This window comes from Sylvia atricapilla, chromosome 4 (genome assembly GCF_009819655.1).
Source record: "Sylvia atricapilla isolate bSylAtr1 chromosome 4, bSylAtr1.pri, whole genome shotgun sequence".
NCBI classification, from domain to species: Eukaryota; Metazoa; Chordata; class Aves; order Passeriformes; family Sylviidae; genus Sylvia; species Sylvia atricapilla.
In genome coordinates, this window is record NC_089143.1 from 2,900,814 (window position 1) to 2,918,829 (window position 18,016).

The window sequence follows — 18,016 nt, forward strand, 5'->3', positions numbered from 1 at the left end:
GACAGTATTGCATAAGGCATTGCAATTAAAACCTGCAAGTTCATGCCATCCAGTCACAGTGTGACTCTGGAGAGCCAGGGCATGCAGAACAGTGTCAGTGTAATGCAGAATTGGGAACACAGTATATTACAGCTTCCTGTCCCAAACACTAATTTTTTCCCCCCCATAATTAGATACTTGACACACTGAGAAGTCTGCAGAAAGGAAATCAAGTGATTGCCCAAGATAATCTCTTTGGGGAAGAAGTGGTGGATTTTGTAACACTGGACACTTAAAGAGTCAGCTGAAGAGTGTGCTGGGCCTTCTTGTCTAGACTGGGCTTTTGCCAAAAAGATTGGACCAGCTGATCACTGAGATTGTTCCCAGCTCCATGTTTTATGATTAAAAAAGAGCCTTTAATCATTCCTTGTTTCAGTAGCTAGGTTACCATTTTACTGCAAACTCGGTTTTTATTTGAGGCTCTCCTTTCAGCAGCACTGGAAGAAGCAGGGGACAACAGGAATTCTATTTACTAAATAATTTTAGCAGCTGATAAAAATATGGCTTCTGGTTGAAGACAATGTAGTACTGATATTCTAGGCCTTAGAACAGTGCCTGAAGTAGCACATCAAGAATTATTCAGGGGGATGTAACACAAATTGAGAGCACACAGAAATACACATCCAACTGATTAAATGAAGGCCAGTCTAGTTGTACATCTAATTTCTTGTTGAAGTGAAGCATGCAAGCAGCAGTGTGTGCATATGATTGTATTACCAAGGTCCATTTTTAATCTCCACTATTAATATTGAATCTGTGTAAACCAAATATAACAACACGCTTTAAATCAGCGAAAAATGCACGTGTGAAATGCAGCTCCTGGGCCATTTGATTGATAACAGACAATTAAACCAAGTCGGATGTTGCAGTCTGGACTGTGAAGAGCCCATTCACATATTTCTGAGTGCACACCTCAACCTGCTTGGGGATTGTTCAGATTTATGTTTATTGTTCACGCAATGAAGTTGGGTAACAGCCGTAACCAAATTACTTTGTAATTTAAAAATCAGTTTGCGTGCTTAATTAGTCTTGTCCCACTTCAGCCGAGGCAGTGTAGACTGTTCACTGCTATTAAGTAATGTCCCTTGTGCAAGACAATCCACATTTCCACACTTGAAATTGCTTTACAATTGCCAAGGGACAGCCGAGTTCCGTGGATGTCTGTGCAGAACCTGTGCTGCTCTTGACTAAAATAAACAGAGCTATTTACAAACAGAATCCCCCACAACTGTCTTACTGTGTCTGCCTTGATGTACAGAAAGTGATGGATGTGATTAATTGCTTACTGATTTAACCTTTACCTGTCAAGTCTGAAAGTTTTCTCAAGCCAGACAAGAAATTTGTTTTTGTTACAGACAGACATACCTACTTTTGATGTCAGTTTACTGCCCTCCTCCTGCTGCTTCTGCTCTAGGCACAGTGATGGAAGCCAAGACCATTTCACTGAAGGAATGTTTGCAGCTACTTGCAATGCTGGGATTTCACAGCTGATTTTATTTTACATAGAAAGGCACAATGACAATGGGTGTGTTTTTTCATGGTAGTTTGCTGCACACATAGTTGAGATACCTCACAAACACCGAGGGAGTGGTCTGATTACTTTTTCTTCAGTTTTTCTTAAGTTTTTCTTAAGTTTTTCTTAAGTTTGGTTTTTTCCCAAGTCAAGTACCCAGCCGTATATATTTTTCTCTTCAAATTCACATAATAGATACATGCAGCTTTCCCAATTCTGTTGTGAAAAACAATCAAATTGTTAAAAAAAAATCGGCATGTGAGCAACAAGAAAAAACATGTTTATTTTTTATATAGCCTAGTTCTAGAAAAACCAGCCTCAGTTTTAGCTTCTGGCAGATTTACTGTTTATGTCAATACAAAGAGTTAATCCAGTTTACTGTAAACTAGATTAAATAAGGTACTACAGAAGAGAACAAGCTGTCTGGGTGCTGACATTAAAAACAAAACAAAAAAAAAGAAAATCTTTCACCTTTATGGTTTCAGGAACCCATGCAGTGAATCCCCGTGCCATTTCAGAGGAAGAAAGAATGTCATCTCCCATGTTAAAAAGCAAAAGTCTGGCAGTTAATGAGGACAGGAATTTGAATCTTCTCAAAATCAAGCAGTAGTTCTGGGACACACGTGTAAGTGAGTTTGTTTCAGAGTCAGTTACAAGTCAAGGCTTTGCTTAGGAGCAAAACTCCAGAGCAGGGCTCAGAGATGTCCAAAAAAATCCCTGCAAGGAAAGCAACAATAAAGGATTTTCACTGGAGTGAGCAGCCATGGTGCAGTGGGTGACAAGAAGCAGGTGAGAGCTTCAGGCAGGCACAACTAACACTAAATACTCCTTCCTCTCAGCACAAACACGTGTCCCACTTAGACACAGCCACCTCTTTGGTGCAAGGAGAAAGAAATGCAAAGAAAAAGCTTGGATTTCACCTCAATGCCTGGCAACAGCAGCTTTTGGCAAGATCCTGCCTGTGTGGCGTGGATCATCAGCTGAACTCTTCTGCTTTTGAAGGACCAGAACCGTTGGTGAGAAGGGCACACCCAACTCCCTGAGCAGTAAAACCTCTCATCCTTTGGACCAGAAGAACAAGATGAGCCAGGAGTAATGCTCAAATCAAAGAAGTGGCACAAGCCACAGTTTGCCTGGGGAAGAAAACTGCAGGTATTTATGCATTCTGTAAGAAGGTGCCTTTGACAGTTTTCTGGGAACTGAACACACCAGTTGGCCAAAGGCTGTGATCTAGAACCAAGTGCACCAGGCAGTTGTTCCCTTGAGCTCTGCCCACCCGTTTTTAAGACCATTGTAACCTGGCAGAATCAAAGATTTTAAAGGTGCTTTGTAGCTATGTCTGCTCCCACACAGTTACTTACAGGAGAGGACAATAATTAAAAAGGAGCATGTCTGTTTACATGCATACCAAGAAGCACTACACTCAGGGCATTTTCTGATCTACTGTGAATCAGCTCTGAATTACATTAATTGTTATATGGGACAATCTCAGTCTAATTTGTTTTGCAAAGTTTGTTCTCCTAGCTCAAGGGTTGCACATGAGCAGTAAAAGGATCCCAGTAGTGAGACTGCCTCTGCTGGAGATTCTGCATTTAAGGTAACTCCAGTCTTTGCTTAATGTTTTGTACTGTTAGTCTTGTCTTTCTTTTAAAATTTGTCCACTTGCTCTATTTGGCAGGGAAAAAAAAACCCCTAGGATTTTTCTTCTTTCTATTTCAGTGAAAATGGGTCATCTCAGTAGGATTTTTTTGTTTGTTTGTTTGCAGGAAAAAAAGGTTAAATCACAAGCGCCGAGTTGTAGCAAAGTGCTGAATTGCCATCTTCTTTTAAAGCGGAACTTTAATTCAGGTACCTGGAGGTGTTTGGATTAGACAGTCTTTTCTCAGGCTACACCCACCATCTGAATTGCACCAGTATTTAAACCTTTAAGTAGTTACATATAATTTGCATCAGCTTAGTTTCCAAAGTGCTACATTTACATTCCTGCAAGAAATGTACATACACCATCCCCTGAGAGGAGGAAACATTTCTCTTTAGACAGCCATATCCAGCTCCATGAACCTTCGTGCTTTCTGTGTGAACCAGGTGGGGAAAAGCAGTAAAAGTGACTGGATGGAAAGGAGAAAACAGAGAAGGGGCAAAAAAAAAAAAAGAAAAAAAAGAAAAAAAAGAGTGAAAGGAGCAGGAGCCAGTGTCAGGAAATGTCAGAGCAAAGATAAGTAAAGCAGCACAAAAAGACACACAACACTGCCAGGCTGTGAAGATCTAGCAACTGCAATATGTCCCTCTACTGACCCTTCCTTTGCTGTCAGCTGAATGCCCAACCAAAATGTGCCTCCTCATCTGCAGCAGCTGCTGTTACCATGTATTGTCAAACTGTGCTGAGAGACACTAGATCTAAACTGATCCTTCGCAAAAATAATATTGAAATTAAAAATACATATTATCTCAAGCAACTGTTCTTCAGATTTAAAATCAACCTAAGTTGCATCAGAAGTATGCTCAGGCTGTGAAATGGCCGGAAGAGCAGAAGCCATTCATTCCCCTTTCTTTTTGAATCAGATAGAGTCTCTTTGTGATCCCAAAATTCTCTTTACAGAGATCCCTTGTTTCAGTCACTGCACAGGATGGGCTGTGTTCCTGTGAACAATGAGAACAGCATCACAAAGGAGAAACCTGGTCCAGTTTTCATCTCTCTTGCTAGAGAAAGGATGATGTTACAGACCAACACACTTCTCAGGACCCACTGGGTCCACTAAACTCTCTCCAGTTCTGCACAGGTTGTGTGTCTGGCTGGGACCCAGTCTGTGAAACCAGGAGTTGTATTTTGGAAGGACTGATCACAAAGGCAATTAAGACAGCAGGAGCTATGCTGCAATCATATAAAGTACTGTAAAACAAATCAGAATTCTTTTACATCTCAGTTCAGGCTCTCAAAATTATCCAGTAGTTTTGATTTCAAACTCTGTGTGTCAGAGCTCCATATGTAAGACAGGCACAATATTCCCTTACTTTTCTCATTATCAGGAAGATAAACTAATACAAAAAGTCTAAAGCTGTCAAAGAAAGTTGATTTAGTTTGATCTCAGCAAGCCTTCAAGGCTCATGGAAGGAAGAGCACCATAGGGAAACAGATTAAAAAAATTAATCACTTCAACACAGGGGTTTGATTGTTCCCAAAATAAGCAGGGCTCAGAGGCACACACAGCTGGCTGAGGCACTGGCTGTGTGAAAGGCCCAGCCCAGGGAAATTGAGGAGACATGGGACTGTGTGATTAGGAGCCCTGTGAGCACATGGCAGCAGATTACACACAGGTACTTGCTGTGATTGTGGCGTCTTCCTGTGTTGTAATGCTGGAGTGTCTGAGCTAGACAAGTCGAGACTTTATTTTTTAAACGGAGGGCTGGTATTAATTGATGAGGAGAATGAAAGATACAGCAGGCTGTGGCTTCTATGTGTCTGTGAGAGAGAGACAACAAAGAAGCTTGGCACAGACCCCATTTACTCCCACCATGCCATCTGCACCAGCCGCTGCTCTGCCAACGGGTCGAGCAAACCACATTTGCTTTGTGAAGATCTTCCCTATTACCTTTCCACCCCAAAGCAGCAACTCACTGATTTTCTCCTCCAACCTCTGATCAGACTCTGCATTTATTTCATCCTCCTGAGACTGCTCAGTTGATGATCTGCCTTTTTGACCAAGAAGCCTGCAAGTGCAGTGCCTGCCCATACCACTGCAGATAAACATCCCAGCCCCAAATGGGTTTGAAAGGCAGCCAAGGGACTTTGCCTATCCCTGTCTCAAGCTCCCACTTTCAATAATGTCTGTGTTACACAACATCACAGCCACTTAGCAGCACAAATCCTGCTTCCCACGGCCCTTGGTGCCAGGGCTACCTGCAGCCTGAAATACCTCCTCAGACCACACTTCATTTTTTTCCATTTTTTTTTTTGGCTTGGCTCTGAGCGTGCAGACCTGAGCCAGCACCTCTGTGTGTTACATGGGGGTTAGCTGTCCTTGCCAAAGGAGTTATCAGCCACAGCATGACAGGTGACAGCTGTTTCCTGTTTCTGAAAGCAGTGCTACCAGCCACACCATCCCTTCTCCTTAATTTAGAAAGCTGCTTTGTTGTCATCTGGTTCTACGCTTCCACACGCAGGCTGAGGGCTGTAACAGGAATAACAGCTCTGAGGTTACAGGACGTTTTCCCTGTTCAAACCAAGGAAACCCACAGGAATTGTTTATTGTAGGCATTTCCCACAGACTAAACCCAACAGGCAGCAGCAAGCAGCCTCCCTGCATTTCTGGGTCTAGTTCAAGCTCCCCTGCATTTTCTAGTGTAACATGACAACGAAGAAGCACACTCAAAAAGCACTATATGGAATGAGGTATCTCTCTTAAATTTTACCCTGTGCACATTCTACGTTTGCAGTTGAAGATTTATGCCAAATACACGTCTCAGCTCTGAGTATCTGCCAAGTGGATTCTTATTAAAAAAAAAATCTTATTAGAAAAAAAAGAGCAATAGAAGAATTATTCTCAATGTAAGGAATGAAATCAATCTCTGCTATTATAAACTAGAAGCAAGACCAGAGCTAATCTCAGGGATTATTTTTACAGCCATCTCTTCTTTCAGTTTCTAAAAAGCAGTCTCAAACCTTTGAAGTTTTCGAATCTAAATTCCTGCTTACAACAGTTAAAACAATGAGGAACCTTTTTCTGGTATCCACCAATTCTCAGAGGCACTGCCTTCTGTAGTGACATTACAGATGCCAGTCCCACAATAGTCACTACAAAACACCAATCTCAGCTGTACATATATAAAAAAAACTCTGTAAGGGCACAGATTTGAGATGAAATGTGATGATTGCAATCCTAATAAAATTCAGTATTTTGACCCTGTACCATATGTCTGGCAGCCTTATTTCAGCATTGTTTTTAAACAGAGATGTCTAATCCATAAAATAGACTTTGTCATAACTTTGTCTTCTAGAAAAACACAGTAGAAAATTGCTCTTTCTTTCCTTTTGAAAACATAAACCACGTAAAAGGATTAATAAGTAAAAATATGGGAACTAGTAAAATTCCAGTTTGTCCTTTAAGACACTAAAATTTCCAGTTTGTTTTTTGTTCTGATAGCTTCTAAACAAATTATGTAAATTACCTATCCTAAATACTTTGGTTTACAACAACAACAACAACAACAAAAGGAGTTAATGAAGATGTTACTTTTAGTCTTCTAAAGTTATGCTAATGAAAGCACTAATCAAAGATTGCAGTCACATTTTCAATCCTTGCCTGCTGTAGGTGGATTTCGTTGAGCAATAAGATTTATAGCCTCGTCTTGACACAACATATACAAGGCTGAACTCATTCAGCTGCTAATGAAATGTGATCTGGGGACTCTTGCAGCAGTTGGGTGATGATTAGAGCTTATCACAGATAGGTCTAGGAAAAGGCTGGGAAATACTTAAGCTTGTTTTGCAGGTGCTTTGAGCTCTTAGGAAAGGAGCAATTTCTCTACAACATTTGCCTGAAGTTTTTTGCCCGTACAAGAAAGGTAATAATAAGGTTTTAACTGATTTGCAAGTCATAGGGTTATGTGAAGTCTGACAAAATCCTTCCAAATCTTTCTGGTTTAATGCCTTTCAAGCTGTAAGATGGGTACTTTGTCTTCTCAGTCAGCTCAAAAAATGTTAATTAAGCAATTGGCTTCAGAGAAACCTTGCAAAACTTGCTCTATGTGATGTCTCTTGACTTGAAATTCTGCTTTTAATAGTTGCCTGCTGGCACAAGCAGCAACTCTGCACAGGTTTCCCACAGCAAAAAGGGGATCCTAAATGTAGTTTCTGCTTATGGGAATGGCTCCATATAAACCATAAGCAGAAGGGTCACTCAGATATCCAAGTTATTGAATAATTTTTAAACTGATCAATGTAATAAGAAGGTAGCTTCTACCCTCATAAAAAGAAATACTTTAAAAGCAGTGGAAGTTCAAAGTTAAGCTCTAATTTCTAGAATATCTTGTCCATAAACGCTATCAGCTGGGGGGAAAAAAAGGGAGGGAAATCTACCTGAGTAGTAGATTACCTGTCTCCTTAACACAGACTGTAGCTCAGCTGCAGAGATTTCTGTTTAAAACCCTTCTCACCGCAGAGAGAGACACAATTCCTCCTCCTCTCCTTGGTAAGGGTGGTGTCCAGCTCCTCTCAAAAGAGAAGGGCTGCCTGTCAATTGAAAACTACACAATTACTTTTAAAAAATCAGTACTTTTCATCAACTGTGAGATTTCAAATTGGGTGATTTAATGACTGAGAGGTTTTTCAGAGTGGATTGGAGAAATGAAATGTCAAATATGGCACAGCGTGATAGAAAAAGCTTCCCCCTGTTTTTGTTTTAAGTGATTTTTATTATAAAATATAGTCAATTTTGATCTTTCTGTAGCCTAAAGGAGGATTTATTGAGGGATTTTTTTTTCTATGAATGTCCCTTAATTGGGTCAAATTCAGTAATTTTGTAAAAGAAAGCCATTTCCTTTTCCATAGAACCAAAGGCTTGCATATTTAAAATTTTCCTGCAAATGGACAGTGGGTTCTGTGGGTTTGTTTTTTGACAAAAGCTGCTCACTTCTATCCTAGAATATGCTCATGATATTTAAAATATGTGTTTAGGCATGGCAGGGGGAAGTTAGGCTCTGTTGTATGGATGTGGTGGGATTTTCTGGAGGTTGTGGGGTTTCTGTGTCTTTGGTTGTTTGTTTTTTCCCTTTCCATGACTATTTTACGTGGCTGTAAGACTGTACCTGACCAGCTTTCAACATCAAAGTGCCCAGAAACACTGCAGAGTAGTGCTTGCTTCAGAGATGCAAGTACACAGTGCCAGTCTGAGATAAAGAGTCATCCAGTGAATTAATAGGTCAGCAAACCTCCCACTTCCAGTTCAGGTCCTGATCCTTCCCTAATGAAGCTACCCAGTTATCACACTCCCTTTGAAATCTTTTCATTCTGTATTTGACTTTGGGTGAGAAAAAAGGTGATGAGAGCTGTACCTGATACAAATCCTTTAAGGGTCAGCGTTCTGCTGACATATTAGCCAAGAACTAGATGAAGAAAGAGTTTTGTTCTTTGGTTTAATACTGCCACGACCCAACTGCAGGCCCCATGACACTAACCCACTTCAGCACAGCTGCTGGGGCTGCCCTGGGTGCTCCTCAGTGGGGCTGGGTGACAGAATCCCACAGTGGCTGCTTTCCTTTGGGCCTGGACTGGACAGTTTCTGTGGGCTCAGCCCAGTGTGGAAGGACAAGGCTCAGTGTTCTCCAGAGTGCTTCCCTGAGGAAACTCAAAGCCATGCTACTCTTTTCTGGAACTGGCTGAGGACATTGTCTATCCTTTCCTTTCTGCTAACCATAAAGCACTGCACTTTTCTGTAAAGTGCAAGTTAAAAAAAACACCTCTTTACTTTTCTGTAACGAAAGAAGTTCAAAGTTAGGCGAGAAAGAGAAGCATAAGTTAGCATATTTTTCTGTGGATTAAATTTGTTAAGTCCATTTTGAAGATGAGGGCAAAGGAGAAGTGAAAGAGTGACATAGAAATAACAACAACTTTTTAAAAGTGCTTATTCATGAAAGGTTTTGTCAAAAAGCACACAAAGATTGTCAAGGATCAGACTGGCAATGCCAAAGCTTCACTCCTTACTGCTGTTAACTTTAAATCTCTTGGAACAGAAGAATTTAGGTTAGGAAGAGGATTTGGAGGACATCTGGTCTCTTGCTCATGGCAAAACTACTCTCAAAGACACGTCACTCTGCTCTGGCTCCTGTTGAAGTACAGAGACTCAATCTCTTCCCTGGACAGCCCACTCCAGTTTCCCTCACTTTTTTTATGGGAAATTTAGGTCAGTGTGGTGCTATCATCTTCAGGGTTTCCAGACTTAGACCATCAGCCTCCCATTGCCTTTGTTTTCCTGAAGGTGCACCCTGTGAAGTACAAATTTAATTATGGCCCTAGTACTAGGCTAATGCAAGTGGTTTTGTCTGTTTAAGCAGGATCTCTGATAAAGGTTCCCTGGAAGCTCTGACAGCAGTAAGCAGTTATCTGGGATGGATGCTTTACCACTCTGCAGTGGGTCCCAGGATGTAGTGTGCCATAAGATCCATCCTCTACCAGCCCAGCACTCTGGCTGGGCACTGCATGGCTCACTGCAAAGCAATCTGGCTGGAGGTGGTGGTGTCAAACACTACTGAAGGGTTTTAACATGCCTCAAAGAAGGGAATTAGGATGTAGCTTTGTTGAAACATCTTTTTTTTTTTTTTTTTTTTTCTTCTCCCTCCTTAAAATTAAGAAACTGTTAGGACAGTTGGAGTGATTAAAATTAGTTATGTTCTTGTTAATGGGATTAGGAATATGGTCAGAAATCCTAATTCTAGAGGAGAAGAGCACTAAGGGATAAAATGTGCTACCCCAAATAACCTTTGCTGAGTGAGGGCCTGATAACTTGGAGCATCCTGTGCCCCAGCTTTGCAAAACCTTTGACTACAGCAGCCAGCAGAAATATCACAATGAGCCTGTGAACGGGTGCTCCAACGCCTCTTGTGGCTTTGCCACTAAGGCAGATACAGTTTCAACCAAGATTTCTTGTCCTGAGCTTTATTTTTGAAAACTTTACTTTTACTTCTGGTCTTCCCTGGCTGGCTGTGAACGCAAACAGGTGGAACTAAACACGCAAGTTAAATATGGTGTCTTCTGGGAGGATGATGAACATACTGAAACATGTTTTCCTAGATATCTTCTGTGGATTTTTACACAAGAGGATATTGATATTTCAGGGGTAACCACTGTACTTCAAGATTGGGTAATTAACACCTATTAATACCTTCCCCGGCCTAGGTTAAGGATTTCACATTCCCCTATTTAGTGAAGACTCTTCTGTAGGTGAATCCGTGGACGGCTGGGCCAAGGAATTCTGCCAACCTGGATATTCTAGAACATGTGGGTTTATTGCAGGGTCTGGGTAAAAGGGCCTTGCCTTCAGCCACCAACCTGGGCTGGAGGGGAGTCCCACAGAGAGAGGGAGAGAGAACAGCAGGGTGAGAGCTGAGAGAGAAGGGAGTGAGAGAGCAAAGGGCAGGGGGAGAGAGCAGGAGAGAGCGAGAGTAGGGGGAAGAGGAAGGGTAAGAGCGAGCTAAGAGCAACGGGAAGGAGAGGAGGAAAAAGTAAGAGGAGGTAAGAGAGCGAGGTCTTTGTTACAATACATTATATCTCCTTTTGTGATGAATATTCTAATTTACAGTGACCAACCAACACAAGACACAAAATCCTATAGAATCCACATACAGCCTATAAGAACTACTATATCACCATACTGTGTGATATTTTAAACTCTAAAAACTACTCTTTAGACTTCTGTTTTGCTACATTGACCTTTGGATGCCTCAGCCAGCAGAAAGGTGTTGTTCAATCCAAAGGGATTCTCCTTCAGCTGGCTAGACCATTGTTTTCAGGTTCTATAGGAACTGAGACTCAGTATCCTACAGCTCAAAATCAGCTTTCATTTCTATTTTGAGTACAGGTTTCATATTTTCGGAATCTTTGCTAAGCAATCATATTGATAAGGTTTCCCTGATTCATCCTCCCCAACACTCTTGCAGAAGTGCAGCCCAGCAAATGGCACGTTTTACACCTGCCTGTGAAGGGTTTGCTGCAGCTCACCTCCCTTCTCTCTGATGTTACAGCGCTTCCCCGCCGACAGAGGCTCAGCTCTTGATGGAGCAGCAAAGCGTTCCCAGCGAGGTTCCAGCAGCCCTAAAACGCCTGGCCAAGTCCATAGTGCGTGGTTTTTACGGCGTGGAGTGTTCCCTGGCCCTGGATGTGCTGATCCACTACCCCTGTGTCAAAGAGGATGACTTGTTACAGCTGCTCAAGTACGAGCGGAAGCAACTGCGCGCCGTCCTCAACACACTGCGGGCAGACAAGCTGGTGAAGCTGCAGATGAGAGTGGAAACGGGGCCAAACGGGAAGAGCACCAAGAACAATTATTATTACATCAATTACAAGGTGCTGGTGGACGTGGTAAAGTACAAACTGGATCAGGTGCGCCGGAAAATAGAAGCGGATGAGCGGGATTCAGCCACCAGAGCCTCCTTTAAATGTCCATCTTGCTCTAGCACCTACACCGACCTGGAAGTCAACCAGCTCTTTGATGCATTTACAGGTGTGTTGCTTGCATTGCTTATTTGCTGGTATCTTAAAGAATAACCCACAGAGCACAGAATTGTTTGACAGAATTTCAGGTCAGAGAATTGGTCAGATCAAACTAAATCCGGTCAGGTCAAACTAAATCACAGAATTTCAGGTCAGAGAATTGGTCAGATCACACTAAATCGGGTCAGGTCAAACTAAATCACAGAATTTCAGGTCAGAGAATTGGTCAGATCACACTAAATCGGGTCAGGTCAGATCAAACTAAATCACAGAATTTCAGGGCAGAGAATTGGTCAGATCACACTAAATCGGGTCAGGTCAGATCAAACTAAATCACAGAATTTCAGGTCAGAGAATTGGTCAGATCACACTAAATCAGGTCAGGTCAAACTAAATCACAGAATTTCACAGAATTTCAAGTGAAATTTGCAGTTAAAGCATGTTTGTTACGATATGCATCTTGTTTGCTGGGGGATGAGGGTCTGGAACAGGGGAGGCTGGCAGGTGAGGGTAAGAGAAGTGCTGCCTCTGTAGAACAGACCAAATGTAAGGAAGATTAATCTTGAATGCATGAGCTGTGGAGAATCAGATTTCAGGCCTCAGCTTTGCTTTGAACACAGTTGAGTAATCTTAACTCACCCAAGTCTTGTGAGTCTCACTTCCTCATATGGAAATACGAACACTTTACTCTGTTCTGAATCTCTTAGTTAATCCATTTGTGTGGTCAGTCCTTCTGAAAGAAGAGATGGACAAGATGGGGAAACCCATCTGCAGTCATCACCTACTTTACTGAGCATCTTGCAGCTCAGTGGCACCAGAGCAGAGCTGTTCTGTCACTCCTGGGCTGGGAAGTTTGGCTTCCTCATGGGCCAACACGACACATCCACAGCAGAAGTGGTGTCACAGCTTGTGGATTTTTCTTCTTTAAAACCAAAATAACTGAGTGTTATTTCAAAAAATGGCATCATAGTGCAATATATTAGTCAGAGCACAGCTACTGTGCTGACATTTGGGTCACAGGATCTGCTAAAGATGCCAGAGCAGGCAGAATGAGCTTTATATATAACTAACCTGAAATGCCAGTGGTGAAATTTGTATTCTGCCGGTTAGCAAAATCATCCCTTTCTTCTAAATGGAGGGACTCTGTTGAGTTACTGAAATGCAGATATTGAGGCTGGTGATAGATTTTCACAGAATAAGCCTGAAGTTTTTCCTGTTTTCCTGAGGACATAAAAATGGGGTTTTAGCATTTGTCTTGATTCTGACTCTTGAACAATTAAAACCAGATGCTACTTATGCTTGAAAATGTCTTTTCTTACATTAAGAACTGAGAAGATAAACTGGAGAAGAGAAAAATAAACTGAAAGTAGATGTCTATCCAGCTTAAATTTCTCTCCTGAGACATTTTTCATTTGTGTAACAAGTGTATAATACCAGTCTGTCTCAAGTTTGCCTGTAGAATCGAGTTCCCCTAGTAAATGTGAACAAATGGATAAAGCCAGAATGTCTGGTGCACGTCCAGGCTGTGGACTGCTTAACAAGATCCTGCTGATCTTTTTGCACTCTGTAAACATGAGAATCCCCACTTTGGAAAACGTTGCAGAGACTTTCCACTGCACTTACTGCAACACTGAAGTAGAGGAAGATGGCTCAGCTTTCCCCAAGCGCGACGCTCGGACCTTGCTGGCCAAATTCAACGAGCAGATCGAGCCAGTCTTTGTGCTGCTGCGTGAGACTGAGGAGATTGTGCTGCCCTACGACCTGCTCGAGCCTCAGCCAACAGAAATACCAGAGTTATCAGAAAGGTATGAATATCACCCTAGAGCTTTGTATCGATGTAAATCCCCCCAACCACTTTACAGCTGTAAAATCTCTGAAATACTGAATACTCCGTTCTGCTTTGCTCAGTACAGTCTGCTGTTTAATGAAGAATAATATTATTATTATCTGTAATATTTAAGGCATCCTAAATTATTGCTATGCCTTTTTAGATCTTTTATATATTTTTCTAAGTAATTTATTTCCCAAATTACTCCTTCAGCTAATGTTCATAGCCCTTTCTGTAAGAAAGTAATGTTTCTCTAGCAGTGTGCTTCATCCAGAAATGCACTACTGAAGAGACCTTGCAAACATCAATGGTTCAGAACCACTTGTCTCTGAGAGAGGTAGAAAAAAATGGAAATTATTAGGACATTTGTTAAAGCTAGTCTGCTGACAAAACATGTCTTTGGGGTTTGCTTTTGTTGTTCAGTTTTTTTTTTAATGGGAACTGGGGGGAGGTTCTTGCCTGAATTCTACCTCCACAAAATGTGACACCTCATTCAGCTTTGATCCGAAGTTGGGCTCAAGTGTGCTGGAATCCTGCAGCCACCCTGAAAAATGGGCACACAGAAGTTCTGCTTCTGGCCTTACTTACACCCAAAACTTAACCATTGATGTCCAAGACTCAAAGCACAAGAAGAAAACAAGAGAAAAAGCAACCAAAAAGCAACCTATCTGGTTGTCACAGAGCACTGTGGAAGGAACAGCAACACTCACCAACAACAGCATTGGTAAGTCTAGTGAATTCACTAATTAATTAAGCAGCCTTAGTGCAGTCAAATACAGCTTTCCCACTGAAAATATAGTGATAATGTTTCATCAAAATATAGAAGATAATATCTTCAAAATATAGAAGATAATGTTTCAATTCAGTGGTTATCAGACCTTAGTTTCCAAAATCTAGTTTTAAGACTGACTGAGATTATATTCCTAAAGCCAGAGGTCAGGTGGGTCCTGAAACTTCTGTCTTTACCCATGCAGTAATTTCAGTGGTAATCTTTACAGTGGAAAACTCTCAGAAATGTCTGTACTTTCAGGAGAATTCTAGTGTGGGTAAAAAAGAGCCAGAGTAGAAAAAAATCATCTGTGTAGGATGCCTGTGGTAACTGTAAACGACTGATCCCTCTAACACTTAGTATTGTGCACTAGGAGTAAATGCTACTGAAGAAAATGTTGAGGAAACTGAAGAAAATGTCGAAGAAACTGTCACTGATAATGAAATCATCAAGACTCTTCTGATCCATGAATCCAAGTCACTGTCTTACCCAGACCAGGCTCCTATTGTCAAAAGCAAACTCCATGGATCATGCAGTGATAACAGTGAGTTTGAAGAGGATGCCAAGCACTTAAAAGGAGCAGGAATGAAAGCAGCAGGCAGCAACTTTGAAGAAGAGGAGGAACAGGAAACACTGGGTCCTGTTTTAATGGTAGCTGGCCAACCCTATTCATATGGTGAAGTTAGTGAAAACCCAGAGCTTGTGTCTCTCATGACAGAGGAGGAGAAAGAAGCTTATATAAAAGTAGGACAAGAAATGTTCCAGTCTGTCTTTGACTAACTACTACTCTAGCAATACTCAACCTTGTATAGAATGGATGAAGGCTTTTGATTTATGTTCTTCAAAGTTTACCACTGAAGGGTTTTGTTTGAACTTGCTCTTAAGCAAGATGGTAATCCTGTAGTAGGTAACTACAGTTTAAATATTATCATTGCAGCCACAGCAAGTGTTGTTTGTTGTTGTTGTAATGCTTAGACTTTGTGGATGATGTAATTAGTTTTGGAGCATGAATCATTTCAGGACGATTAAAATAACATTTGAAAAGCAGTGATGAAATCTATAGTAAGAAATATATTATTCCACCTTCCTCCCAGAAGTAACAGTTACTTCCAATAGTTCCAAACCCAGTATGACTTGGTTTCATTCCATACACATGTTCCACTGTTTGTTAGGCCACTCACTGTACAACAGTAAAGGACAGGTACCACACAGTCACCTTGTCCCAGGGGAAGGGTTATTACTAAATTGCATTAGCAATAGATGAGAAGCAACTCTGGCCTCTGAATTTTCATCCTAAGAATAATTTTTCCAATTCTTTGTACTCAGGGCACAACAGAACTGTCTTGACTGGTGAATTGTGCAAGGGGCATTGGAGAGTAAAATAGAACATTTCATTTTGATCCAGATCAGTAAGGGAGAAAGCTACATACCAAGCACAAGACTGCTTCTCCCACATTCCCCAGTGTTCTTTGTAAGAAACAAATTCTGTGTGAAATGAACTACCTGAGTAAAAGGACTGGCATTAGGCACAGTGAGAATTCGACTTCTTCAGCAGTTCTACTACTTAAGCAAGCTATAATGGAAGTAGACTATAAGACACAAACCACAGGAGGTTCCCTCTGAATGTTAGGAAACGCTTCACTGTAAGGGTGACAAACGCTGGCACGGGTTGCCCAGAGTGCTGGTAGTCTCCCACCAGGAAGATACTCAAAAACCACCTCAGCAAACAGCTGCTGGCCCTGCTGGCACAAGATGCAAGATCGAGGTCCCTGCTGACCATTCCATGAAGAAACTGTAGAGAGAAGGTACGACCAAAGAAATAGCACTTCAATGCATTTTTCATGTATGCATACTGTTAGTTTTGACAGGTATTTTTCCTTTCAGTAGCTGGTGTGGGGCTGTTGTGAATCTGTGCTGAAAATAAGTGTGGATAACACAGAGATGTTGTCATTATTGCTGAGCAGCACCTGCAGAGTCCAGACTTTCCTGCTCAGCACCTCGAGGCCCCAGTGAGAAGGCTGGGGCTGCACACTGAGGAGGGGACACAGGCAGGACAGCTGCCCCACAGAGCAAAGGGCCACTCCACACCACAGGGCACACGCCCAGCGTACAGAGCTCAGAGAAGGAACAGTTGGAGTTATGGCATTTGTCTTCCCAACTCCTTGCTATGCATCACTGCGCCCTGTTTTCCTGCAGATGGATAAACACCTGCCTGACATTTTGCTTTGCTTGCACGTGGAGCTTTTGCTTTACCTATAGAGCTTTCTTTCAACTGTGACTTAGTTTTCATTCTTCCACTTCCCTCTCTGATCCCACTGGTTGGGGAGTGATCAACCAGCTGCTTGGTGCTCAGCTGCTGGCTGGGGTTAAACCCACCACTCCAGGGCAAGAATGGGGTGTGCTCAGGCTTGCTCTTGAGCTTAGAATTTAATGATTCAACATATAAACTAGCCTTATTTCAAATCTGCACACATAATCTCACTCTACTTTTTCTTTTAGGACTGAGTGATTCTTGGGCTGAATTAGTAATTAGAACTTTGATTGTTTCAGTTTCACAAGTTTGCCTTTGTCACAATGTATTTCCTTGGTCCTCAAAATGGTGAAGTTTTTTCTGCCTATAATAGCACCACCAGTTTAAAGCCTGCAGAGTAACTAAACTATCTTCAAACCTTTTACTAATCTACTTTCATCCCTGGACATGAGAGGCATGTGACCAGAACCTGCCAATTCAAAATTCATTCATAAGATTATTTTTTCTAGTTAGACACTCCAAACAAACTAGAAAAAAATCACAGAAGAATTACATTCTCATTTTATTTAAACTTCAAGCATGTTTAGCCTTTGCCATCACTACACTGTCTCCCACAGTAAATAGCCATATTTTCACACTAACCTCAAAAGCAACACACTCCCAAATTAAAGATAACCACTGCTTTTTAACTATTTTCAGAAAAGCTTTGTGTTTAATGTAAACAGGACCTTTATAATACAGCAGGTCTGCTGAATAAAGTTCTTCTAGTTCAGTTTTATGACTTAGTGTTATTAGCAACTCTGATCTGAAAAACTATAAAAAGTTTTCCAATATACATTTCTTAATTCTAATTCCACCTTTACCATGAGACTCCAGAGGTGCTGACTTCAACTGTTCTTTAAAAACATTGACTTTAAGTGTAGTTTCCCAAATTTCATTACAAACTCAAACACTTCAGATTCTCCAGACCTTCAACTGCAGCAATTTTAAGTGTTAGCTGTGAAAAGATACTAACATTTTCAGACATGTTTAATCCTTTGAACAGCAAAAGGATTCAGCAAATGCAGAAAAATACAGCTGGTTTCTGCAGTTAACTACAAACCTGGGGTATTCAGCTTCATCTCAGATAAAGTGGAATTCTATCACAGGCCACAGGCTGTGAACAGGAACTTTTTTTGTTACAAACAAGTTATACTCTAGGCTATAAAGACAACGTGTAGGTATGTACTGTGTCTATACCTTGTATTTTGAGAAGATGCAAGAAACGCAGAGAATTTCTTGTCCCAGGAAAATTAGCAGTGTTTCTTTTAAGAGAAGAGCAAATTGCTTCAAGCATGACAAGTCAATTAACTTCTGGCAATGAACTCAGCATACCAGTTTGTAAGGCAAAGAAAATTTTTCCAAAGAGAAAA

At 41.3% G+C, this 18,016-nt stretch overlaps 1 protein-coding gene across 1 annotated transcript; it reads left to right on the plus strand.

The window, feature by feature from the left end:
• Positions 1-11,291: 11,291 nt before the first annotated feature.
• LOC136359864 (general transcription factor IIE subunit 1-like) lies at positions 11,292-15,369 on the plus strand. The gene is made up of 4 exons (XM_066316769.1): positions 11,292-11,766; positions 13,360-13,561; positions 14,082-14,308; positions 14,727-15,369. The coding sequence occupies exons 1-4, from the start codon at positions 11,319-11,321 to the stop codon at positions 15,131-15,133; spliced, it is 1,284 nt and encodes a 427-aa protein (XP_066172866.1). The 5' UTR covers positions 11,292-11,318; the 3' UTR covers positions 15,134-15,369.
• The last annotated feature ends 2,647 nt before the right edge of the window (positions 15,370-18,016 follow it).

Excerpts from the sequence above, each read along its gene's own strand:
- LOC136359864 (XM_066316769.1), top strand. The coding sequence starts at position 11,319 with ATGGAGCAGCAAAGCGTTCCCAGCGAGGTTCCAGCAGCCCTAAAACGC. Across the intron at positions 13,562-14,081 it reads ATACCAGAGTTATCAGAAAG|CTTTGATCCGAAGTTGGGCT; the intron begins GTATGAATATCA and ends CACCTCATTCAG. Across the intron at positions 14,309-14,726 it reads ACTCACCAACAACAGCATTG|GAGTAAATGCTACTGAAGAA; the intron begins GTAAGTCTAGTG and ends ATTGTGCACTAG.